Source organism: Aricia agestis, chromosome Z, assembly GCF_905147365.1.
Source record: "Aricia agestis chromosome Z, ilAriAges1.1, whole genome shotgun sequence".
NCBI lineage: Eukaryota > Metazoa > Arthropoda > Insecta > Lepidoptera > Lycaenidae > Aricia > Aricia agestis.
In genome coordinates this window covers 7984031-8011188 of record NC_056428.1, presented here as the reverse complement: position 1 = coordinate 8011188, position 27158 = coordinate 7984031, and the positions used below count along the sequence as shown (strand labels likewise).

The 27158-nt window shown below is 39.9% G+C and overlaps 2 protein-coding genes across 2 annotated transcripts; one reads left to right on the top strand and one right to left on the bottom strand.

The window, feature by feature from the left end:
* Positions 1–9742: 9742 nt before the first annotated feature.
* On the bottom strand, positions 9743–20291 carry LOC121739252 (xylosyltransferase oxt). Its single transcript, XM_042131610.1, has 4 exons — positions 19590–20291; positions 19233–19375; positions 11919–12076; positions 9743–11713 (listed from the first exon to the last, which is right to left on the bottom strand). The coding sequence occupies exons 1-4, from the start codon at positions 20189–20191 to the stop codon at positions 9899–9901; spliced, it is 2718 nt and encodes a 905-aa protein (XP_041987544.1). The 5' UTR covers positions 20192–20291; the 3' UTR covers positions 9743–9898.
* A 1048-nt stretch (positions 20292–21339) lies between these two features.
* On the top strand, positions 21340–27158 carry LOC121739522. Its single transcript, XM_042132022.1, has 2 exons — positions 21340–23685; positions 23775–27158. The coding sequence occupies exons 1-2, from the start codon at positions 21340–21342 to the stop codon at positions 26841–26843; spliced, it is 5415 nt and encodes a 1804-aa protein (XP_041987956.1). The 3' UTR covers positions 26844–27158.

The window sequence follows — 27158 nt, the reverse complement described above, 5'->3', positions numbered from 1 at the left end:
AGCAAGTGATAATATTATTAAACATAATATTCTAACGTATTAAAAACTATAAACAAAAACATAATAACTAATAAGTATGATTAGTTCTATGTTACAACGAAGTAAAAAAAACCGCCATCTGTTGAATCGTATTAGAACTAAAATGTTCATTGCATCGCGTCGATATATTTCTGGATTTTTTATAATATTATACATAAAATATATTTAAGATTTTTGAAATATTATTTTAATACACATCCAAGATCCAGGAACATTGAAAACTTTTTGTTCCGCCTGCGGGACTCGAACCCAGGACCCCCGGGATGAGCGCTGGCCACGCGCAATGCGAAGTAATTTTCATCGATATTTTCATGGAAATAAGATATTTTCCCACATCAAAATGTAGCCTATGTCCTTTCTCAGACTCTAGAATAACTGTGTACAAAATTTCATTGCAATCGGTTCAGTAGTTTTGGCGTGAAAGCGAGACAGACAGACAGACAGACAAACAGACAGACAGACAGACAGAGATACTTTCGCATTTATAATATTAGTATAGATCTATCTATGTTTACATTGTATAATTTTTAGTAACAGCATTGTAAATTTTGTTTTAAAAGATAATTTTTTTTCTCACTTTTTTTGGTAAAAAGTGGGCGTGCGAGTTTCTTACGCCGGTTCTTCTCGTCGGCTTAGTTACCGAACCGGTGGTAGGCACCATGTATTCTGAAAATATATTTTATTTCAGATTTGTTCAGAAATAAAGCAATTTTGATTTTGATTTTTTAAAACACCAACTGTAAGTATAGAAAACGTTAAGGACAGCTAAAATGAGTAAAATTATTATTTTTAAACAAAAAATTAAAACCGGCTTCCAAGGCAATGACAATAGTAATATTATACTTAAATGAACTAAAAAGTATTAAATAATTCTTATTCTGTACTCAGTATTAATTCTGTTCTCAATCTTCATTATTTTGCAATCGGTACCAGCTAACCTAATCGCCAGTTCTCTGACAGAATAGGTATAACAGCAACTTAAATACTTAGGACTGGTACCGACTTCAAAATTATGAAGATTGAGTACAGAATAAGGATTATTTAATACTTTTTAGTTCATATAAGTATAATCTTAAATGAACTAAAAAGCATTAATTGCTTATAATTGCTTATTTTTAATAATTGCTTCAGTAACAAGTGCAACAGTATGTCAAACTTACTGGCACAAATAAAGTTGGGATAGCTCCTTTAACCAAAATAGTATTTATTCTAATTTTTCTTTAAAAATTTTCAATGAAATGTTTGCTACATATTGTTGAATTTTTCTTGGGATTCCAACCAACACGCCCAATTAATTTCAGCCATTTTCCTCTTATTAGAGGATCTTGAGGGAATCTGTAAAACAAATGATTATCTATACTAATATTATAAATGCGAAAGTATCTCTGTCTGTCTGTCTGTCTGTCTGTCTGTCTGTCTGTCTCGCTTTCACGCCAAAACTACTGAACCGATTGCAATGAAATTTTGTACACAGTTATTCTAGAGTCTGAGAAAGGACATAGGCTACATTTTGATGTGGGAAAATATCTTATTTCCATGAAAATATCGATGAAAATTACTTCGCATTGCGCGTGGCCAGCGCTCATCCCGGGGGTCCTGGGTTCGAGTCCCGCAGGCGGAACAAAAAGTTTTCAATGTTCCTGGGTCTTGGATGTGTATTAAAATAATATTTCAAAAATCTTAAATATATTTTATGTATAATATTATAAAAAATCCAGAAATATATCGACGCGATGCAATGAACATTTTAGTTCTAATACGATTCAACAGATGGCGCTTTTTTTACTTCGTTGTAACATAGAACTAATCATACTTATTAGTTATTATGTTTTTGTTTATAGTTTTTAATACGTTAGAATATTATGTTTAATAATATTATCACTTGCTATAATAATAATCAATCTATCTTATCTTATAGAACTCCTACTGCATTTCTAAGGAGTTCGAGTGTGTTGTGTTGGCCTATATTCCATCCAGAAAATATTTTTACATTTTAATTCTAATATATGAAAACAGATGGCGCTTTATTTTTTACTTCATTATTATAACAGAACTAATCATACCTACTTTATTATATATTATTGTTTTTATTCATAACTAGCTGTTGCCCGCGACTTCGTCCGCGTGGACTTTAGTTTATAGCGCGCGGTGTCAACAAAATTTGTGTCAAATTTAAAAACTTTTTAAAACCCTGGTAAGTGGTACCCCTCTTAGGGCCGCGCAGCGCGCTACACCGGAATGGCAGCGCTGAAAGTGCTCGCCTCGCCGCTGCCATTCCGGTGTAGCGCGGCCCTTAATTAATCAAAATACCCAAAAACAGCTGTGCATTGTGCACATAATCTGTACTAATATTATGAATGCGAAAGTATCTCTGTCTGTCTGTCTGTCTGTCAGTCTCGCTTTCACGCCAAACGCCAAAACTACCGAACCGATTGTAATGAAATTTTGTATACTGATAGTCTAAAGTCTGAGAAAGGACATAGGCTACTTTTTTACTGGAAAAAAGGGTTGTAAGGGTCGTAAATTTGTTCAAAAAATTCATAATAGATGGCGCCGTGCGTCTTCTACATCGCGCTGACGCTTGCTCAAAAGTCTTTCTATAAGAGGTGGTATCATCTTACATTTAAGTCTCGATTTTTTTCGATTGTTATATCTATTCTACGGTATTAAATAACTCAGTACTTTATCTGTGCAGGCAGTGACGTAACCTTAAGACCAAATTTCACCAACGACTGTTAAAGTTAATGCTCGAATTAGTATCACGTTAGCTGTTTCGTTTTTCATATGAATGAAAGAGAAGACAGGATATTTTAACAAGCTGTTAACACTAACAGACGTTGGTGAAATTGGGGCTAAACCTATCAATGATAAATAGTTTATGGGTAAAGTTGTGTAATTGGGGGGCTAAATAAGCTTTAAAATTTGGCATAATATATAAAGTTTAACATACAAAAATGAAGTACTTATTGTTTGCACACTGCACAGCTGTATTGATTTAAGGGGTACCAGGGTTTTTTTATAAAAGCTTTTGACACCAATTTTGTTGACATCGCGCGCTATAAACTGAAGTCCACGCGGACGAAGTCGCGGGCAACAGCTAGTGATATATAAATATAAACCTTCCTCTAGTTTTAGAGTCACTCTATATTATAGTAGTTATATTATATTAGCTATATTATAATATACTATTAGTTAAAATAAGTTAATATGTCCTTTTAGTCCGGCCGCACATTATCCGAATTTGTGATCACTAAAATTCGGACGCCCTGCCCCGCTCATACATTTTGACACGTCAGAAATTCTTTTAGTATGATGGGTCTACAACAAAATGTATGAACAGAGTGCGTTCCGCCGGGCGTCCGAATTTTTCTGATCAGAAATTTCGGATAATGTGTGGCCGGGCTTAAGGTGATAAATATAAAGGTAAATGATTTTTATTTTAGATTTATGTTATTGTAAAATATCGATAAGCATATCGATAAATTTGATTCAAGCACTAGCGTATATGTAAGAAATTTTGATGAAAAATTTTTTTCAAAATTTGTGTAATATATGAACAATAGTACCTTTAGTTACGCAAAATATGAAAGTAAAAGGAAGGATTCACAATATTTTATTTGAAATAGAGAACTAAAGACAGAATATAGCAAAAATAAACACATCGTAGCAATTAGGACATGAAGATTAATTACGGGTGAAATGTATATTTTTCAGAATTATTCCTATGATTTACACTGCAATCACTCACAGCACAAGTTATTATTGTTATATATAATAGTATTTGTTGAAAATAACATACGATTTAAATAATAAATTGCAAATACCGAAAGGGCATAAAAACGATTGACGACTTTTGACGACCTGTCAAATAAAAGTTGTTACAATTTTCATTAGACTGCCTCTCTCTTTTCATCTTGTTATAATTCCATAAAGGATTTTCTTCTCTCTCGCACTCTTTGTTGGTCTTTAGGTATATATTATGTCTATGGTATTTCCAATATATTGTTTAATTCATAGACTTAATATATACTGTCGTATAGACCACCTGACACACTGACGTGATACAACCGATAGAGGATGCAGAGTGAAGCAACATCTCGGCGTAATTATATTTTATTCTTAGATACATTACATAGTATATTATATTTTATTCTTAAATTAAATACATATTATAAAATATCATAATATGTTTACAATTATTTTGAACCGACTTCCAAACAGAAGGAGTCTAGACGTTCGCCTGTGGATATATTTTTTATGTATGTTAAACGATTACTCCGCCGCACAGACTATTAAGAGATTTTTTAAAAGAGATTTTTTAAAACACCAACTTACAGTTGGTGTTTTAAAAAATCAAAATCAAAATTGCTTTATTTCTGAACAAATCTAAAATAAAATATATTTTCAGAATACATGGTGCCTACCACCGGTTCGGGTACTAAGCCGACGAGAAGAACCGGCGTAAGAAACTCGCACGGGGCCCACTTTTTACCAAAAAAAGTGAGAAAAAAAATAATCTTTTAAAATAAAATTTACAATGCTGTAACTAAAAATTATACAATGTAAACATAGATAGATACATAATAATTGTAAGTCATGTAAAAGTACCTAGCCTTGCAAGCAGTCATTCAGCATTCTACTCCCAAGATGTGCCATCGTTTATGAAATCATTTTGGCTTTGGCACAAAACGTTCTTTGACTACTTTTTTTAATTTAGTAATCGAAAGATTTTGAACGTTTTCTGGGACCATATGTTCCTATTTGAATATCAAGGAGTCACCTCGATTTCTCATTGTTTCCATCACCAGACCACCACTTTTGTGAACATGATACCTACTCGGAACAATACAATGTACAACAATAGAAAAAAATTGAAAATCGGTTCATAAGCGGCGGAGTAATCGTTGAACATACATAAAATATATCCACAGCCGAACGTCTAGACTCCTCCTGTTTGGAAGTCAGTTAAAAATAATTGTAATAAAAAGTATAATAGGTATACTATGTGTGTTTTTTACTTTCAATGTAAGGGCTGATTTACCAGACAGATTTTACCTGAGTAATAAATAAGTATCTTTATAATGTGTTATGTGTATATTATTTACCCCTATAAGAACCTCAAGTCATAACATAATTATCCGACGATTGAAAAATCATTCCAAAAGAAAATGTGTATCTACTTTTCAATTGTCACCAAAATTTATGATACCTAATTTGAAATACAAATCTGTCAAAGTTGCATATTATTTATTTCATATAGAAACTGAGGTAAAATAACTCGAACGGACTATACTATCGATAGCAAAATACTATACTATCGATAGTAAAATATACATCACTAGCACACGCACACATTGACAGATCGAAAATGGTCACGCATTTTCGGGTTGTCAGGTGGTCTATACGACTATGGCCGTGTTCGTCGGCGTAATTTTTAGCGCATTCGCTGCAAAACCTAATTATTGCGCATGTCCAAATCATGTCATGCCATGGCAACGACAACTGTTTACGACTTGACATTTAACCCAATTGCAATTTGTTGGTGGCGTTGCAATGAACAAACCAGTGGGAGAGCCATGCTTCGGCACGAATGGGCCGGCTCGACCGGAGTAATACCAGGCTCTCACAGAAAACCGGCGTGAAACAGCGCTTGCGCTGTGTTTCACCAAGTGAGTGAGTTTGCCGGAGGCCCAATCCCCTACCCTATTCCCTTCCCTACCTTCCCCTATTCCCTTCCCTTCCCATCCCTACCCTCCCCTGTTACCCTATTAAAAGGCCGGCAACGCACCTGCATCTCTTCTGATGCTACGAGTGTCCATGGGTGACGGAAGTTGCTTTCCATCAGGTGACCCGTTTGCTCGTTTGCCCTCTTATTTCATAAAAAAAAAAACAATTAAATTTTTAAATTTTTCAAAGTGATCCATATCCATATTTTCCAAAATAAAATAATCAAACACTATCATAGTGTTAAATAAATTATTTGTGCGGCTGTTAGACAATTTAGGCTTATGTATTTATGTTTAGCTTTTATTATTTTAATCATGTACTTATAATTAGTAACATAGAATATCATTGATGTCACTGATGTATAAACAATTAAGACGTTGTTTACGACTTGACCAGCAACTTGTTATGGCGTTGCCATGACATCTTTTGGACATGCGCAATAAAAGGTTTGTCCAAAAATACGCCGACGAACACGGCCAGTATATATTAACAGTGGCCGTGTTCGTCGGCGTAATTTTTAGCGCATTCGCAGCAAAACCTAGTTATTGCGCATGTCCAAATCATGTCATGCCATGGCAACGACAACTGTTTACGACTTGACATTACTAACGTAACTAGATTGGAAGTTGAAAAAAACATTTAAATTTTTAAATTTTTCCAAGTGATCCATATCCATATTTTCCAAAATAAAATAATCAAACACTATCATAAGTCTATGCTTAATTTATTCAGGCAATTCAGTATGCAGTATGCACAAAATTAAACTAGACGTGTCTGGTGACTAGTAGGTATATAAGGTAAAAGCACTAATGGCAGACGCTTTAAGGAAACATAGAACATTTGAATTAGTCATAACAACTAATAGATGACATCACAGAAAACGAACATCACTAATAGTAGATACCAGAACTAATAGTTAACATAGAACATTACATTACATTTAACATTTTTCCTATTATTAGGTCTTTATTTGCCGTTTTTTCAAAAGATTTCATTTACTTCATCATAGTAACTACATGCATATGAAAAATTATCCACGCTTCTTCCATGCTAAAACGTTACGTTAGTAACATAGAATATCATTGGCTAAAACTATCTTTCCTATTTTTATTTTTCATATATTTTTTCCTAGCAAATTTATTTTCAGTCTTTAGTCTCCATGCATCTCTTGCCCCTTCTTTTTTCTTCTTTCTTTTCTCAGATCTCCTTTTTCTTCTTTTTACTGCTAAAGAACTAAAGCAATCGATTTTTAAATCAGACAAGGTCTAGACCCAGTTTCATCAAGCAATGTTAAATAAATAATGGCTTGTTAAATCAGTTAATGGCCTGTTAGAGCTATCGAGCGTTCCACCATGCCCTAATGTCATGTTAAGACCCAGTTTCATCAAGCAATGTTAAATAAATAACGGCTTGTTAAATCAGTTAACGGCCTGTTAGAGCTATCGAGCGTTCCACCATAAGCTAATGTCGTGTCAAATCGCCTAACACGGTGTTAAATTTTAATTCCTGCTGGGGAGGTCCGTTAAATATATAACAGGCCGTTATAATAGTCAAAACAACAACTTTTTAAAGACAATATCCAATATCAATAAAATAATCTGTTTTGACTTTTAAGTGTTGCCGCCATGTTTCGCCACATCCTTACATATTATTTCTTATTTTTCATGTTATGCTTAATTATTTATTTTCATTTTGTCAAAAATTCAGCCCTCGGATTTTCCTTGACATTGCAAATACACTGACTTGTATCAAAATTACCAAGCCGAAATAAGTAAATAAAAGTTTGTATCATGATTCATGTTTTCAGCTTTGACAGATCATAATTATTAACCTGGTAAATTAAAAAGAACTATTGTAGTGTAACAAATGTATGCGATCAGTGATATTTTAATTTGATCGCATTATCTACCAGATGACGTATTAAACGAATAAGGTGAAAATGACACATTGCAGCCAACATGTCGTATTAAACTTGTACATTGCAATTTCGTCGCCTTATAACAAGAACGAACGAATTGAATGTTATTCACTCGTTGTTCACTTAACGTTGCATTTACTAATCCGCTGTTAAATTTTTACTGTGGGACATAAGTATTTTAACAGGCTGTTTAATTTTCCAAGGTCCATTATGTAATGCCTTGTTAGGATTTAACAAACAGAGGTTGGTGAAATTGGGTCTAAACAAATTGCAGCACCATCTTGACTTGTTAAGTCAAAGTTTTTTTTTAATGAAAATAAGGGGGCGAACGAGAAAACGGGTTTCCTGATGGAAAGCAACTTCTGTCGCCCATGGACACTCGCAGCATCAGAAGAGCTGCAGGTACGTTGCCGGCCTTTTAAGAGGGAATAGGGTAATAGGGGAGGGTAGGGAAGAGAAGGGAAGGGAATTGGGCCTCCGGTAAACTCACTCAGTCGGCGAAACACAGCGCAAACGCTGTTTCACGCCGGTTTTCTGTGAGAACGTGGTATTTCTCCGGTCGAGCCGGCCCATTCGTGCCGAAGCATGGATCTCCCACGGATATAAAAACTGGTGCTCAGGAGTCGGAAGTTGGGCTGCGACTGAGATTTGGTGCACGACGCATACCGCATACCTGATGCCAGAAAATATCGTTATATTTACCGGTATTTTTATAACGATATTTTTTGGTTATGTTACTAGATATCGATAAAAAAAATACCGCTATCTAGCTACCATTATGAAAATACCGGTACGTAACGATATTTTTTCGGGTATTCGATAACGTTATGAAGCCCTGCGCAGTACACATTACACAAGAGCACTCTCTATAACGAACGCGGCTTTTATTAATTGAACGTGGCGAGAAAAGGAACTGTACGCCTCTATCATAGCTTACCATCAGCGCTCCCGTCAATGTCACCCACGTTCAAATATAGGCTCCTTGGCAGTTGGCGAACTGTAGATATTAACTGTCACGAGTCACGACTCACTACTTCACCAGACCTTCGCTACATAGAGCAAAGTCCTTTAAGCCACTCTGACATTGGCAACTCACCGAGGCGGCCATTTTTAAAAGAAGAAGAAGACTCACGACTACGAGTGACTCCTAAGACTGGGTTGCACCAACTAACTTTAACTTTAACCTTAACTGGAAAAAATGACAGATGCCGTATGAGAATATGGGGTGCTTGGACGCCATATTTAACTTTAACATTACCCACGCCTCTGGTGCAACCCAGTCTTAGTCTTTTCTTACCTACACTAGGGCCGGTATAAATAGTCAGTACTCAAAATGTATCTCGGTCTCAAGACACGGTTCAGGCTCTGTGATTGGTTGGCTGTCAAAATTTGGACCAATCACAGAGCCGAACCGCGTCTTGAGACCGGGTCGCATCTTAATAGACTTAGTTAGTAGTTAGTACTGACTATTTATACCGGCCTAAAACAATGTTTAATTATTCTCCATCATGGGCGTACCGAGGGGGGGCAGGGGGGGGGGGGGCAGCTGCCCCCGCCTGGAACATGTTGACGTTCCTACTAAGTATATTATCTAGTACTTTTATCTATAAAAATTAAAAATTAAGAACGAATTTTTGCCATTTGTTTGCAATACAATACTTTTACAACTAAAAATTATTAATTTTTTATTCTTTATAAACACCTAGCTTATGAAAAATCTGATTTGTCCCCCCCCTGGCCCAGAACCTGGGTGATTTGCCCCCCCTTGGCACAAGAACCTGGGTAGTTTCCCCCCCCCCCCCCCTGGCACCAGAATCTGGGTAATTTGCCCTCCCCCCCCTGGCCCAGAACCTGGGTACGCCCATGTCCTCCGTAATTTATTTTTTCATATTATAACATATTTTTTCCATATTTTCGATTTTTTCGTCCATATTTTATGTTATATATGTACATATTTTGGATGTTTTAAATTTTAATACATATTTTTCCGGGCCCTAATCATAAATCTACAGGAAATCATAGGGTTTTTAGTTTAGTTAGCACTGAAACTATTTTAGATTCCATAAACAAGTACTGTATATTTACACATGTTGGAGGGGTAATAATATTGTGTACTTATAGATAAAAAGTTACATCACACAGTTGAAATAATATTATGTAAACAGTAAACCTGATATTAACCACTTATAAATGAGAACAATATTATTTTTTTTGTCATATTCTCTGAAGTCTTCCTGTGTTTACATCTAATTTGCCTACAGTACCCTTAGGATCTGGCGAAAGTGAACTCCAATCAATCAATTTGCAGTTATGAAACTTGTGACCACCGCATACCAACTTTTCATCATGAAACATGTCGCTTGTGTAAGAAAAACAAGAACCCAAAACACTATAAAATTCTATACTAACATTATCAATCCACTCAATCAAATCCTCCTTCAATCTCTTGATATTAGACTTAGATATTTGTTCTAACATTTTTTGTTCATCTTGACTAGGTAAAAAGTTGTCTGGTTTGACAAAGTTGATGTTTTTATATGAATTTTGTGATCCACTGTGAATTAAGTTTGTTTCTTGGTGGGAAACTTCTTTGCCAGAAAAGAATTCCAATGGTGTAATAAGAAATTTGGTCAAAGCAACAGTATGTGTCCGGTCAAACAATCCAACTTTCCAAACTCCAGGCAACAACGGAAGCTTTATGTTGGGTTTTATGAAATTCGTTAAATTATTTTCATCCTTAAATATATTATTCACATCAGCAACATGACCGGCTGGGTCCAACCAAATAACAGTCAAGTTTTCTATGCTTTTGTCCATTTGCATGGAAAATTGATAAAATAAAACTGGCTCTGTCAGTGGGCCTAATATGTTACCCAAATTTCTAAAGGTTATTTCCTTTTGATCATACTCCGAACTCACTTTAAATATTTTGATGTATCCAGAGTTTTGATTGTTAAAATTTAAATCCAAGTGTGATTTAGGTTTGTACCATGTTTCTAGTAACAATTCAGAACCTTTGTCATCAATGACCTTATGCAAAATGAGATTTCCCTTGTAGACATCGGCATACTTATAAACGTTAATTTCTAAGATATCTTTAAAATGCACAATACATCCTTCCCTAGCAAGAATCTTGCCATTGTGGCGGACAATGCTTCTCGCGTGCGAAAGAATAACGTCGTCAGTGCTGGCAGTGAGATCTTCCACATCATATAAATTTTGCCAGTAAGATTCCAAGTTATTAATTTTGTAGTGGTCATGAAAGCCTATATACTGCTCAACTCTGGTTATAATTTCTTGATTTATTATTGGCTCAAACTTTCTTGCAAAAAATAATTGTCTATTTTGTGTATTCTGTATTCTAGCCCAGTCTTCCGTTCTGAAATCATTGGGAGAACACCCACACCAATCGACGACATGTTTATACTGGCACTTGCATCCTAACTTCCTTTTCCAATTTGTTACATGTAGGTTATTATCAACATAAGTATTACAGAAAATAGAGTTTCGTAAGACAGTATGAAAAAAAGACTCAGCTGGTAAAAGAGTGTGTTCAAAAATTACTTCAAGTCCCGCCAGAAGCTCATCTTTCTTACTTAAAACATAAGTAACAAACTTGGGTGAGAGTGCAATCCAATCACTGCCTCCATCTATAACAATACCTCGAGGTAACTTTCTTTCACCAATCCTCCACATGTGTGTCTCACATTCAACAAATGTTTTATCCAGGCCTTGCTTCTTTACAAACCGTTGCACTTCACGTCCATGGGACTTGACAAAATTGAGGTTTTTGTTAGCACCAAGAAATTTCTCTAGCTCTTCTAATGACTTTATTGGAAAATCACTTTCACTTAAATTGATAACATAATCCCAAGTCCAGCCCAAACTCAATATGTCTTGCATTGATGCCATAAGCATTTTTAATAGTGATGCTCCACCCCATATTGTAGAATACCTTTTTCTAGCTAATTTTATGTTTGCAAATTTTTCTTCTAATAAAGCTAATTTGCGGTGTAAATAGTCTTGTCTCTGTAACAATGAACATCATAGATAAGATAAAACTTGTTTGTTTAACAAATTCTTTTTATATAAATTTAATTTCAACTCAGAATTATATTACTTAGATACATTTTTAAACTTATTCATAACTTAGATTATAGTTTTGCTATAAACTCAGTAACATATCATTGGTAGGATGTATATTTTTAATTGAAAGAAATTGACTGTTACTTACTTGATCAACATGTATATAAAAATAGTGGTTAGATCTATAAAGAGCATTGATTAATCTGTGAACTTGACGTAATGCTCTACCATTTAAAGTAAGTAAAAATACTATTCTTACTGAACCTCCCTCTTCACTGCTTGAAGCTGGGGTCTGAGGCGTAAATTCTGAAATCAATAAAACAATAATTAATTTTATGCCTGTTGCTTCAGAATCTAAATAAAATAACACACTACCATGGTGCTTGTATAATATTTAAAAGATTTTTCATCTTTTCAGTGTCATACAAACTTAATCAAGCAGACATTTATTATAACTAGAGATCGCCAACGACATTAGGACTACTACCTAGTACCTACCTATGTTTTGTAAAAAAAATATTGAATAATTTATCATATTTTTTTCAACTCTTGTCTCTGGGACTTAGCTGATCTCAGACTGGCCGTGAAAGCATTGTCTAATAGTATCTAAGGCCGATATAAAATATAAATAGTCAGTACTCAAGATGCATCTTGGTCTCAAGACGCGGTTCGGCTCTATGAGTGGTCCAAATTTTGACAGCCAACCAATCACAGAGCCTGAACCGTGTCTTGAGACCGAGATGCATCTTGAGTACTGACTATTTATACCTTGCTAAGATTTAATAAAAAAAACTATAATCCATAGACCATAAATAAAAGAGTATAAGTCGTATAAATAGGTTTGTAACTCAAAAATCTGTCATCTATATGTAACGTTTATGTTGTTAAAAAAATGTATGATAAAAGCATAATTTCAAAATAATATTAGCTCGATGCACTCCTTCACCATGTAAACTATAACTGTGCAAATTTTCATTCACCTACGTTTCTGCATTTTTCGTGAAAAGGGATATAAAGTTTTTCGCTTGCGTATTAATATACAGGATGCAATTAAACCTACCTGCCAAATTTTTTTGGGGCTTGGGTATCATTAGGTGAGTCAATTAAATAAAAAAAATAGGATGTTAATTTTTTTACAATAACATATTTTATCCCAAAGAAATTCGGTGCACAATGGCCACTTCATTAGTTCATAATAATTACGATTACCGCTAGTCTGACATCGGAAGACTGGTTATGCCTAGGGGTAAAGCGGGGTGGGAGGCGGGAGGCGGGCCGGTCGTCGGCCGCCGCACACTGGTCCCAAAGTAAAATAAATGGGACATTAAGAATTTTTGGATCGAAGGTCAACGGATCAGGCTGATTTTTTTTGTAGACAGCTGATGCAATTACAAGTCACTTTTATACACTCAACTGCGATTTTTGCGCCTTTCAGAGCTACAGGCACTTTATTTTTATTTTTTTGGTCAGCGGATGAAGCATACGTAGTATCCCCTTAGTAGTCTGAGGATGAAGCTGTTTTTTTGTAGCATCTGATGCAATTACAAGTAACTTTTATATATGTTGTTTTTTTCAAATATGCCTTGTCTACAGAGAAAAAAAAATAAGAATTATTTTTTTGTATGGACGATACAATGAATAAGGAAACAGATGGAAGCGACATAACTACAAAAAAGTGTGGCCGGCGCCATATTGCCAAGAACTAAACATGGCGGCCTATAGTGATGGGACTCGGTTGATATTTGTCGAGGATATCGATAAGTAAGATGTTATGGTTAAAATCTTTTAAATAAATATATTTTTTAAATTCGATAAAAAAGTACATCACTAAATTTCAAATCTACTAATTTCTATGTTGATTAAATATCGAAAATCAAGCCATGTTATATTCTATGATCTATTCTATCACAAATCTTATTTACTGTCTAATTATTAACTAAATTAGCACATACGAAATCAAGCCATCTGTAAAATAACAAAAAATTTAGTAAAAATATAAACGTACCGATCCAAGGACAAATTTTTTTAAATTTCTTCACTTTTTTGACGGACTATAAATTAATTTTAAAAAAAGCAAATTGGTCGAAAAATTTGACCGATATTGATATTTTTTCAAATATCGATGTATCGATATATCGATATTTTCTTTCAATTTCGACATCCCTATATTACGACACTTTGACAGTTTATGTACCTCGGAGAACCGGAACATAAAATGACGGACCGGCCACGGTATTTTGATTTGGTAGAGACCATTATGCCGCGTCCACTTATAAAAGTCAATGGGACGAAATCATAATTTTGTCATTTTATTCCAAGATTCAAAGATATCTATACTAATATTATAAATGCGAAAGTATCTCTGTCTGTCTGTCTGTCTGTCTGTCTGTCTGTCTGTCTCGCTTTCACGCCAAAACTACTGAACCGATTGCAATGAAATTTTGTACACAGTTATTCTAGAGTCTGAGAAAGGACATAGGCTACATTTTGATGTGGGAAAATATCTTATTTCCATGAAAATATCGATGAAAATTACTTCGCATTGCGCGTGGCCAGCGCTCATCCCGGGGGTCCTGGGTTCGAGTCCCGCAGGCGGAACAAAAAGTTTTCAATGTTCCTGGGTCTTGGATGTGTATTAAAATAATATTTCAAAAATCTTAAATATATTTTATGTATAATATTATAAAAAATCCAGAAATATATCGACGCGATGCAATGAACATTTTAGTTCTAATACGATTCAACAGATGGCGCTTTTTTTGTACTTCGTTGTAACATAGAACTAATCATACTTATTAGTTATTATGTTTTTGTTTATAGTTTTTAATACGTTAGAATATTATGTTTAATAATATTATCACTTGCTATAATAATAATCAATCTATCTGATCTTATAGAACTCCTACTGCATTTCTAAGGAGTTCGAGTGTGTTGTGTTGGCCTATATTCCATCCAGAAAATATTTTTACATTTTAATTCTAATATATGAAAACAGATGGCGCTTTATTTTTTACTTCATTATTATAACAGAACTAATCATACCTACTTTATTATATATTATTGTTTTTATTCATAACTAGCTGTTGCCCGCGACTTCGTCCGCGTGGACTTTAGTTTTTAGTGCGCGGTGTCAACAAAATTTGTGTCAAATTTAAAAACTTTTTAAAACCCTGGTAAGTGGTACCCCTCTTAGGGCCGCGCAGCGCGCTACACCGGAATGGCAGCGCTGAAAGTGCTCGCCTCGCCGCTGCCATTCCGGTGTAGCGCGGCCCTTAATTAATCAAAATACCCAAAAACAGCTGTGCAGTGTGCACATAATCTGTACTAATATTATGAATGCGAAAGTATCTCTGTCTGTCTGTCTGTCTGTCAGTCTCGCTTTCACGCCAAACGCCAAAACTACCGAACCGATTGTAATGAAATTTTGTATACTGATAGTCTAAAGCCTGAGAAAGGACACAGGCTACTTTTTTACTGGAAAAAAGGGTTGTAAGGGTCGTAAATTTGTTCAAAAAATTCATAATGGCGTTCATATGGCGCCGTGCGTCTTCTACATGGCGCTGACGCTTGCTCAAAAGTCTTTCTATAAGAGGTGGTATCATCTTACATTTAAGTCTCGATTTTTTTCGATTGTTATATCTATTCTACGGTATTAAATAACTCAGTACTTTATCTGTGCAGGCAGTGACGTAACCTTAAGACCAAATTTCACCAACGACTGTTAAAGTTAATGCTCGAATTAGTATCACGTTAGCTGTTTCGTTTTTCATATGAATGAAAGAGAAGACAGGATATTTTAACAAGCTGTTAACACTAACAGACGTTGGTGAAATTGGGGCTAAACCTATCAATGATAAATAGTTTATGGGTAAAGTTGTGTAATTGGGGGGCTAAATAAGCTTTAAAATTTGGCATAATATATAAAGTTTAAGAGGATACCACAGCGGCTAGAGAAATGAAAAAAAAGTACGTGTAATATCTATAGCTGTCTCCCTTACCTCAAGCTTATACCGCAGAACGCGATAGAGACAACTGCAGAAAATCCAGAAAATCAACGATTCGTTGTCCCCTGATTCCTTCTCCAAAACTTAACCGATTTAAGTACTTTTTTCATTAAAGATTAAAAAAAGGCTTGAGCTGTGTTCCTATGTTTTGCTTTTTTTATATAATCTATCCAAATCTGTTTTCTGGACGTTTGAACACAGTGGAAAATCTGGCCATTTTTTTGGGTTTTTGAACGTTCATATCTTATTTAATAATTAAATTATGAAAAAAAAGAAAACATAGGGACATTGTATTAGTGGCCGTAGATATTCAGGAAAAAAATTATAACTCTACTAGCATTATCCAGGGAGGAAACAGGGGACAACGTTTGTATGGAAAAAATGGCGGTGTGGAATCCTTTTAACATACAAAAATGAAGTACTTATTGTTTGCACACTGCACAGCTGTATTGATTTAAGGGGTACCAGGGTTTTTTTATAAAAGCTTTTGACACCAATTTTGTTGACATCGCGCGCTATAAACTGAAGTCCACGCGGACGAAGTCGCGGGCAACAGCTAGTTCAAAATAAATCAAGCACAGCTTATAGAGGGACTCTTGTCGTACATTTTTGTTATAGACACTCAACTGCGATTTTTGTAAGTAAGTTCGCTGACCAAAAAAAAAAAGTGCCTGTAGCTCTAAAAGGCGCAAAAATCGCAGTTGAGTGTCTATAACAAAAATGTACGACAAGAGTCCCTGTATAAGCTGCGCTATGATTTATGTTGAACACATTTGAATCTTGGAAGAAAATGACAAAATTATGATTTTATCTATACAAAAAATAATTCTTTTTTTTTTTCTCTGTAGATAAGGCATATTTGAATAATAACAATATCTATAAAAGTTGCTTGTAATTGCATCAGATGCTACAGAAAAGAATCAGCTTCATCCGCTGACCAAAAAAAATAAAATAAAGTGCCTGTAGCTCTAAAAGGCGCAAAAATCACAGTTGAGTGTCTATGACAAAAATGTACGACAAGAGTCCCTCTATAACCTGTGCTATGATTTATTTTGAATACGTTTGAATCTTAGAAGAAAATGACAAAATTATGATTTTGTCTATACAAAAATAATTCATATTTTTTTCTCTGTAGATATGGCATATTTGAAAAAAACGACATCTATAAAAGTGACTTGTAATTGCATCAGCTGTCTACAAAAAAAATATCAGCCTGATCCGTTGAGCTTCGATCCAAAAATTCTTAATGTCCCATTTATTTTACTTTGGGACCAGTGTGCGCCGGGGGCCGTTTAGTACCCCGCGCATTGTTGTATAGCTAACACGTAATTATTTTGTTTGTCGCGGCCCCCGGGCCCCCGCGCTTTATTTAGTATCTGTGACAAAGTACCCACGATCGAGTGTTATGAAATATGGAGGTGCTACATTTTGAGTGGCGAAAGTTTACGCGGAACCCAGAGACTGCACGAGCAAGAAAGCCTTTCTCGTCTTCATAACAGCTGATTGATGATTCTCGAATGCAGCAGCTGTACCCTGAATCAGACGAGGTTAAATGTTGTGATTTTTGTAAGTAAGTCCGCTGACCAAAAAAAAAGTGCCTGTAGCTCTAAAAGGTGCAAAAATCGCAGTTGAGTGTCTATAACAAAAAAATACGATAAGAGTCCCTCTATAAGCTACGCTATGATTTATGTTGAACACGTTTGAATCTTGGAAGAAAATGACAAAATTATGATTTTATCTATACAAAAAATAATTCTTTTTTTTTCTCTGTAGATAAGGCATATTTGAATAATAACAACATCTATAAAAGTTGCCTGTAATTGCATCAGATGCTACAAAAAAAAATCAGCTTAATCCGCTGACCAAAAAAATAAATACAGTGCCTGTAGCTCTAAAAGGCGCAAAAATCGCAGTTGAGTGTCTATGACAAAAATGTACGACAAGAAGGGACTCTTAACTATAACCTGTGCTATGATTTATTTTGAATACGTTTGAATCTTGGAAGAAAATGACAAAATTATGATTTTGTCTATACAAAAATAATTCATATTTTTTTTCTCTGTAGATAAGGCATATTTGAAAAAATCAACATCTATAAAAGTTGCATCAGATGCTACAAAAAAAATCAGCTTCATCCGCTGACCAAAAAAAAAAGTGCCTGTAGCTCTAAAAGGCGCAAAAATCGCAGTTGAGTGTCTATGACAAAAATGTACGACAAGAGTCCCTCTATAACCTGTGCTATGATTTATTTTGAATACGTTTGAATCTTGGAATAAAATGACAAAATTATGATTTCGTCCATACAAAAAATAATTAATTATTTTTTATCTCTGTAGATATGGCATATTTGAAAAAAACGACATCTATAAAAGTGACTTGTAATTGCATCAGCTGTCTACAAAAAAAATATCAGCCTGATCTGTTGAGCTTCGATCCAAAAATTCTTAATGTCCCATTTATTTTACTTTGGGACCAGTGTGCGCCGGGGGCCGTTTAGTGCCACGTGCATTGTTGTATAGCTAACACGTAATTATTTTGTTTGTCGCGGCCCCCGGGCCCCCGCGCTTTATTTAGTATCTGTGACAATGTAGCCACGATCGAGTGTTATGAAATATGGAGGTGCTACAATTTGAGTGGCGAAAGTTTACGCGGAACCCAGAGACTGCACGAGCAAGAAAGCCTTCCTCGTCTTCATAACAGCTGATTGATGATTCTCGAATGCAGCAGCTATACCCTGAATCTGACGAGGTTAAATGTTGTGCTTAACAAACTTTTAAAGTCTTAAAGACAATGTGCAAAACGCGCTAGACTCTGCTTAGAGCAAAACGGATTGCAGTTTGAACTATGTTAAGTGTAGGCAAGATGGAAGTAAATAGGATTTAGAGGTGGGTGGTTTTGATTTTTAATTACAGTAGTTGTACTGTGTACATAAGTTGATTGAAAATTTTAAATACGCCTAAATGCAAAGGATGTGGTTTAGATTTATTATAAATTTCTAAAGTGCTTATTGTTTGTAATTAAAAAGTTGTAATTTCCCATTATTTTGATGTGTATCAATTAATTTTAATCTAAACATACCTGTCTAGGTCCTTTACATTTTGACGGTCCTAAGCTCCTTGTGAGTATAGTATTCGTTGGTCCTAAACCCGTCAAAGTACGAAGAGAAAATTCGCAACTTATGATAATAACAAGAATGTCAATGGAAGGGCGAGGCGCGCCGGGCCGCCCATGTGTGCATATTTTGTGGGGTTTGGTAGGATACCTTTCAGAGGCTATTTCTCAAAATTTTAGTACTGAGTGATTATAAAAGAAGAAATATGTGTATTTTTATTTTTAACAAGGATCAATATATCCAAATTAGGCAGGAAGGTTAAATTGCACCCTGTATAGATCTAATCTAATGAAAATAAATGTTAATAGAAACTTTTTTAAAATTTATTCAATGTTAATTGACTTACTCTCTAGTCCTGTTTCAAAAATATTCATGGTGAAATAACCTCCACACATCTTTGTCAAATCTCCAGGGCATTTCATATCACACAATCCATCTGTTAGTTTAGAAGCTGCTGGTGGAGGGTTTTCTCCACAGAAACATTCAGATCTGTAATATTGATATAATATTATGTATAAGCTACAACAAATTATATATTGATGATTATAAGGGCCAAACTGCAAAATGATATCAGAAGAGGTTTTAAAAGTCTACATAATTAGTAATTAGTGATGAGTACATTGGTCTAAACAAAAGTTTAGAGTAATGATTGATGAATAATACTATATGTACAGTGTATCAATTGAATTCCTCTGAAACTTACGCATATTGCACTCCAGCGAATGGGAATCCCCCTTGGACACAAATATCAAGACATAATTCAGGTGTATTTGTATTTACATAATTGCCATAAAAACTGGACAATAGTCTTAGCTTCTTTTCGTCAGCATAACAACCCAAATTTCGCCCATATACTTTATCTTTTGACTTACAAAGGTTTGGCAACTTAGCTTGGTAAAAGTTTCCATTTTGTATCATACACGTTTTATTTACTATCTGTTGCTTGCAATTTTGAGTTTTAGCTCTGTGAATAGCTGATACTGCTTCTCGGCTTTTGATTTCACAAGGCGGTATAAAGTCTAATTCTTCAACTCTTAGTTGTACTACAGGTCTATTTTGGACGTGCACTCTAGAGGAAAAATCTTCATCATCTTCCATGCTTGGGAGAAGTTTTCTGGCAGATTCTCCACCCCCATGCTTAACACTTGAAGGATGTTCAATCTTCTTAAGTAAGTTGTCGTTGATAGAGGGGAAAAGGCTTATGGATATAAATAATTGAGCAAAAAATGCAGTTAACACTGAGATCGCTAGACATTTTGCATACTTAAAAAATATTCTTCTGACGTTAATCGCCATTTTAAACATACACGTGTGTACTATGAAAACATCTTACAAACTTATGAAAATGAAATCATAATTTAATTTTTAGCAAAATAAACAACAATAAATTACAACATTTTCGTGAAAAGCCGAATGATCATATATCGTAGTAACTTATTCTTCTTCTTTTTTTTTTTTTCTTATTATGGCTTCGGCTATTTAACCATGTAAACCATGGCCTTTATTGTTCTCATAGCTAGTATTGAACTACGTTTTACATACGACAGTATGGATGAAACGGTGGTTAAAAGAAAGAAAAACGTTGAGCCATTTTATTTTAATTAAATATTGGACTCTGATGATTTTCTCAATTATTTTAGAATGGATGAAAATACTTTCAACGAATTCTTAGAAACTAGCGACCCGTCCCGGCGTCGCACGGGTTTAAAATATATAGCCACTTAAAAAAGTGATTAAAATTGATAGGCTATGATCCTTTACTTGGTCTACTTCTTATCTGTGCCAAATAAAATAAAAATTGGTCTAGTAGTTCGCATGATATAAGCCCTTTCAAATAATTTCCCCCGTTTGTTCTACATTCTCCTCAATGAATAAGGAAACAGAAAGCGACATTACAGACAGACTATTACAAAACATGACCTGTGTCTTGTTTTGTAATTAAGGGTTCATTAATCACTGTTGATGCGAAAAGCTGGGTCTGTGGAAGAATATTTAATAGCAACGTAAAGTACCTGACAGACGTACGAACTTAAAGTATTATATTCTTTATCGTTAGGTCTGTATAGGTCCGGGGGCGATACCGGTTCCTCCTAGTTGGTGTCCCTGGGCCCCTGGATACGCCACTCCGCCCCTTACACGGAGCGAGGTACCCAGGGTGGCTGATCGCCGGTCTGTCTCTATCTTTCACTCTTTTTGGTAGTTTACACTTCTTTTGTCATTTTATTATTCGTTATTCTATCTTTTCCCCACCTTTCTTCTCTATCTTTCCTTGTTAAGTTAACTCTTCTATACAATAGTGTGTGTTTGTGTGTGCAAATCAGTGAGTGTTTGTGAGACGGATGGGCCTGTGGGCCCCCAACCCTAAACTGGTGACGTCCGGTGACGGGGTGCATGGCGGGTGGGTGACCACGCAATGAGGATGTGGGGCAGAATCACCCCTTAACTGATCTAATATGGAAGGCAATACGGAGAAAAATATTCCCCGGGTGGGTCTCCGAAAGGGGGAATCCCACACTCCGGCTTCGGCCGGGGGTCGCTCCACGTATACGGGGGGAGCACCTATTGCTGTGGAGGAGGAGGAGAGGAGAAAGGAGAGGATAAACGACGACTTTGGCTTGATTACGGAAAAGGATTTGCAAAACGACTTGATTGCTTTGACGACGTCGCGCGTTACTCCGGAGCCGGTGCCCCTTACCGCACCGGTAGCGGAGCGAACGGCGACATGGAATGAAGATTCTCTTCACGCACTGCAAACACCGGTGGTGCAGCTCGAGAGAATAGATTTGACAGACGGCTCTCGGGCAGCAACGCCCGCGCCGCTACAAAGTAAGTTCTTCAATCTTGGAGGAAGAACTTCGGATGACTTCGAGAGTGGAAACGAGACCGCCGTCTCTCGAAGTCACGACGAGGACAAAGAGCGGACAAAAAGGCATTTCCGCAAAAGGCGCGGCAGTAATGTGGATGAGTCCGACTCTGAGAGCAGAAAGGGCACGACCTCCTCGAAGAGCGCAAAGCGCGGAAGTAAGCGTGGTAGGGGCAGGCCCCCAACCACCGGCCATTACGTAGGTTTGGCCAAAGCCCGACAGGATCAGATCACCCTTGAGCGGGAGATAGTGAAGGTGGAGGCCAAAGGCGCCGTTCCTAAAGAGACTGTAAGGACTCAACAAACGCGCTCGTTCCGTTTGTCTGAGTCCTCCATCTTATCGGATACGACAATGGCAGAGGAGGATGCGGTCACGAGGGCTAAACTGGGCTCCAAAATAACACAGAGCCTGGAAGTCATCACCAAAGTGGCCAAGACCTCTAAAAACTTGAGTGGGATTAAGACTCTGAAGATGGCGGTGTCCGACATCCAAGAGTCCTGCGCGGCACTCCTAAGACACTCAACGTCGGAGGAAACAAGAGCTCTGGAGGCGGCAAACACGCGCCTCTCCAGGGAACTTTCAGAGATGAAGACCGAGCTTGCGACTGTAAAACGCGAGCTCCAGAATATGAGACCTCAGGCTGCCCCTGCAGCCCCCCCAGACATCGAAGAGATGTTAAAGAGGGCGGTTCAAGAGGCAGTCTCTTTATCAAGCGCAAGGCTTAATGCACGACTGGAGGGGTTGGAAGCCCGGCTACTGCCGGAGCCTCGCCTGCGCCCCCCACTCGCCGCTGATAAGAGAAAGGAGCGTGAGGCCCCTGCTACAACACCTGCAGGCCCCTCACAAAAAGAAAAGAGGACGCCGCCGCCGGAGCCATCGGTCTCGACTCTGATGCCTCCGACGAACCCCGGCCCGGCGCCGAAGAAGGCGAAGAAGAAAAAGAAGTCTGCCGCTGCCATCGAAGCGGCAGCCTCGAGGCACGACACGGCAACAACAGCAGCGGTGTCGCAGCCCGCCACCACCTCAGAGTGGGCGCAGGTGGTAAAGAAAGGAAAGGCGGACAAGAAAGCTGAGCGAAAAGCGCCGCCTAAAAAGAAGAAAAAGAAGAGCGGAAATAAGCTACGCGTTCCTAAAACAGCAGCCGTAGTCCTAACGCTGCTACCGGACGCGGCGGAACGAGGTGTCTCCTATGGGGACATCCTCGAAAAGGCCAAACAAGAGCTGGACCTGACGGCACTGGACATTCCACCAGTGAGATTTAAGCGGGCCGTGACCGGGGCCCGTATGTACGAAGTTTCTGGTCCAGCCTGTAAAGAAAAGGCCGATGCCCTTGCAGGAAAATTGAAGGAGATCATCGGGGAGGACGTCGTTCGTGTTTCTCGGCCACAAAAGTGCGCCGAGCTACGCATAGTTGGCCTCGATGATTCTGCCTCTGCGCAGGAGATTGCCGCCGCCATCGCGAGATCTGGAGGATGCGCAACGGATGACGTCAGGGTCGGCGAGATCCGAATTGATAGAAGCGGCCGCGGCACTACCTGGGTCAAGTGCCCGATCGAGGCGGCGAAGCAGGTGACGACACCGAACACCAAGATGTACATCGGGTGGACCTCAGTGCGTGTGACGCTCTTGTCCTCACGACCTATGAGGTGCTACTTCTGCCACGAGATTGGACACACACGGGCCACTTGCCCCAAAGGTGACGACCGCAGCGTGTTATGCTTCCGCTGCGGCCGAATTGGCCACATGAATGCGCAGTGCAGTAATGCACCCCACTGTGCGTTGTGCGACGGCCACGGCAAACCAGCGGACCACGTTGTGGGGACAAAGGGCAAACCCTGTAGTGAACCCGAGACCAAGAAGAGGAACGGCCCCAAGAAGAGCCAAGCGACCAGGAGGAACGCCAAAACATCTAAGGCGGCCTCCGGCGCCAGAGAGGTACCTATGGAAGCCCAATAACGGACAACCTCAGGTTCCTGCAGGGAAACCTGAATCACTGTGCCCGGGCACAGGACTTGTGGATTCAGGAGATACTTGAGTCGAAGATCGATGTCGCCGTCGCCGCTGAACCGTACCGCGTCCTAAACAGAGACGACTGGCTGGGGGATGCGGACTCACGGGTCGCGCTCGTTTTTGGTCCCAAGGTTGCGCCACCGACCTCCCGTGGCATAACAAGAGGCAATGGGTTCGTGTCTGCCAAACTAAGGGCACTCACTGTGGTGGGGGTATATTTCTCCCCCAACAGGGCCCTTGCCGATTTTGAGTCGTTCCTGTTGAGACTGACCACGTTCGTCGAAGGGACATCCGGTCCGGTGATCATCGCCGGGGACTTCAATGCGAAGTCGACGCTATGGGGTTCCCCGGCGACGGATGCCAGAGGCCGAGTCGTCGCTAACTGGCTGGCGTCCAAAGGCTTTGTGTTGGCAAATCGCGGTACCACTAGCACCTGCGTTCGGTGGCAGGGCGAGTCGATAGTAGACCTGACGTTGTCCAGCCCAACTGTCGCTCGCCGGATCACCAATTGGAGAGTACTGAGCGACAAAGAGACCCTATCGGACCACCGATATATACGCTTTGACGTTTCTGCTTGCACGTCAGAGCTGGGTCGCCGAACTCCTTCTCACGGTGGTCCAAGGTGGTCCTTGAGGAGGCTCGACCGAGAAATGCTCAAGGAAGCAGCGATAGTCGCAGCATGGAACCCCCTCCCTCCCGAAGGAGGAGTTGAGGAATTGGCCGATTGGCTAAATGACGCGGCGCATAATATTTGCGATGCATCAATGCCCCGATTAGGTCCTGTCAAGCCTCGTGGCCAGACATATTGGTGGTCCCTGGATCTCAAGCGTCTCAGACAAGTGTGCGTGGCTGCTCGGCGCCGATACACGAGATACCGTAGAAGACGCAACCGGACTGAGGAAGAGGAGGCGGTCATTTATGACGCATACCGTACGGCGCGCCACAACCTACGCGATGCCATACGTGCAGCAAAGAAAGAGGCCTGGGATGAGTGGCTTGAGTCGTTGGAGCAGGATCCTTGGGGCAAGCCTTACAAGTTGGTGAGGCAGAAGCTCCGACCTGCTGCCCCACCGCTCACACAGACCCTACAACCGGAGTTCCGCAGCACCATAATCTCGGCCCTGTTTCCATCTAGGGCCGAGTGGTCCCCGCCCCCTATGGCATCACCCACTACGGAACCCGAAGAGGAAGTAGAAGTGCCCCCGGTGACAGCAGCAGAGCTGGCAGCTGCGATCCATAAAATGGGCAAGAACAAAGCCCCCGGTCTTGACGGAGTCCCCGGAAAAGTCTGGGAGCTTTCGATGGAACAGCTGGAGTCCCACGTACTCTCGGTATTGACCAGTTGCGTGGTCCAGGGACAAGTGCCGAGGCGCTGGAAAACCGGCAAGCTAGTTCTGTTGAGGAAGAATGGAAAGCCCGAAGACCAGCCGTCGGCCTACCGCCCTATCGTCCTGATAGACGAAATCGGCAAGATCTTGGAAAGAATAATCGTGGCGCGTCTCAACCAACATCTCGAGAACGTCGGCCCGAACCTTAGTGAGGCTCAACACGGTTTCCGATCTTGCCGATCGACAATAGACGCGGTGGCCCGGCTGAAGGCCATCACGGAGGAGGAAGTCGCCCGGGGCGGGGTGGTTCTAGCTGTGTCCCTAGACATTAGCAACGCTTTCAACTCCCTACCCTGGGCAACCATTGAAGAGGCCCTGAAGTACCACCGCGTTCCGAGGTATATGCGGAAGCTCATCCGCAATTACTTATCGGAACGATCGGTGCAGTACCCCACAGAGGACGGCTGGGAGGAGTACGAGGTCGATTGCGGAGTTCCACAGGGTTCTGCACTCGGTCCGACCCTGTGGAACATAGGCTTTGACTACGTTCTGCGTTGCAGGATGCTTTCTGGAGCTGAGGAAATAGCCTACGCAGACGACACACTTGCCGTTTGTCGCGGCAAGACGATACGAGAGGCCAAGATTCTGGCGACGGCGACGGTCGCTCAGATTGTCCGGCGAATACAGTCGCTGGGCCTGACGGTGGCTCTCAACAAGTCCGAAGCCTTGTTATTTCACGGGCCAAGGAAATCGCCTCCGCCGGGCCTAGCTGTAACAGTAAGCGGCATTAATATTGAGGTGAAGTCATCAATGACATATCTTGGCCTGGTCCTCGACGGCCGATGGACTTTTAAGGACCATTTCCGTCGCTTATCCGAGAGGGTCAGTAGGTCAGCGGGGGCCCTGGCATCCCTCCTGCCCAACCTCGGAGGGCCGAGCTTAACGTGCCGACGACTATATATGGGAGTCATTCGCTCCATGATAATGTATGGGGCGCCGATATGGGCCAAAGATCTGTCGCCTTCAAATCGGCTTGTCCTCGGGAGAGTACAAAGGACCATGGCGACGCGAGTAGTTCGTGGGTATCGCACCATCTCAAAAGATGCTGCGTGCCTGCTCGCCGGTAGTGTCCCATGGGACCTTGAAGCTAGAGCCCTCGCCGACGTCTACTGGCGTGGCGCAGCGACTCGCGCGGGGGGCAGCAACCCCCTACCGGATGCCGTACGTCGGTGGAGGGACCAAGCCAGAGAACGGACCATCGAGCTGTGGGAGGAAAGGCTGCAAGAGCCTCAAGTCAGCGTAAATCTGGTGCAGGCCATTCGACCAGTGCTGAAACAGTGGTTGACAAGGAAGACCGGCGCGCTCTCCTTCCGACTCACACAGGTGCTGACCGGGCATGGCTGCTTCGGTCGGTACCTGTGCGAGATCGTAAGTCGAGAAGAAACCACGCGATGTCACCACTGTGACTGTGACAGGGACACGACCGAACATACCGTCACGGCGTGTCCCTCCTGGATAGTACAACGTGCGGCACTCAGTGCTACTATCGGACCGGACCTTTCGCTGCCGGCACTATTTCGTGCAATGCTGAGTAGCGAACAAGAGTGGAAAGCGGTGGAGGATTTCGCTCACGACGTCATCTCCGCAAAAGAGGAGGCCGAGCGCATAAGGGAGAGGGAGGCGCTCGACCCTCGTCGCAGAAGTAGGCCAAGGCGAAGACGGGTCAATCTGAATGACCAAAGCGTCCCACCTTAGCCAGGGAGCTCGGGGCGGCGGTATGGGGATGCCGTCGCCCATTGCACCGAGTCCCCGAGAGGGTCGCGATGCGCTGCGTACTCTTCGCGCATCGCGACACCAAAGTGGAAGGGCCTCTGTTCGGCCACGGAGCCTGTATGGGCTCGAGGAGGGCCTGCTGGTGATAAGCAGGCACACGCACGCAGAACTGCGGAAAGAAAGCTCGCGCGTTCTCGCAACCCTGCGTGCGAAAAGTGGAAGAGTATAGACGGGTTTTAGTGGGTAGGGCTGCGGTCAATTCACCATCTTTACGGCCGCAGCGAGTCCTACATACCC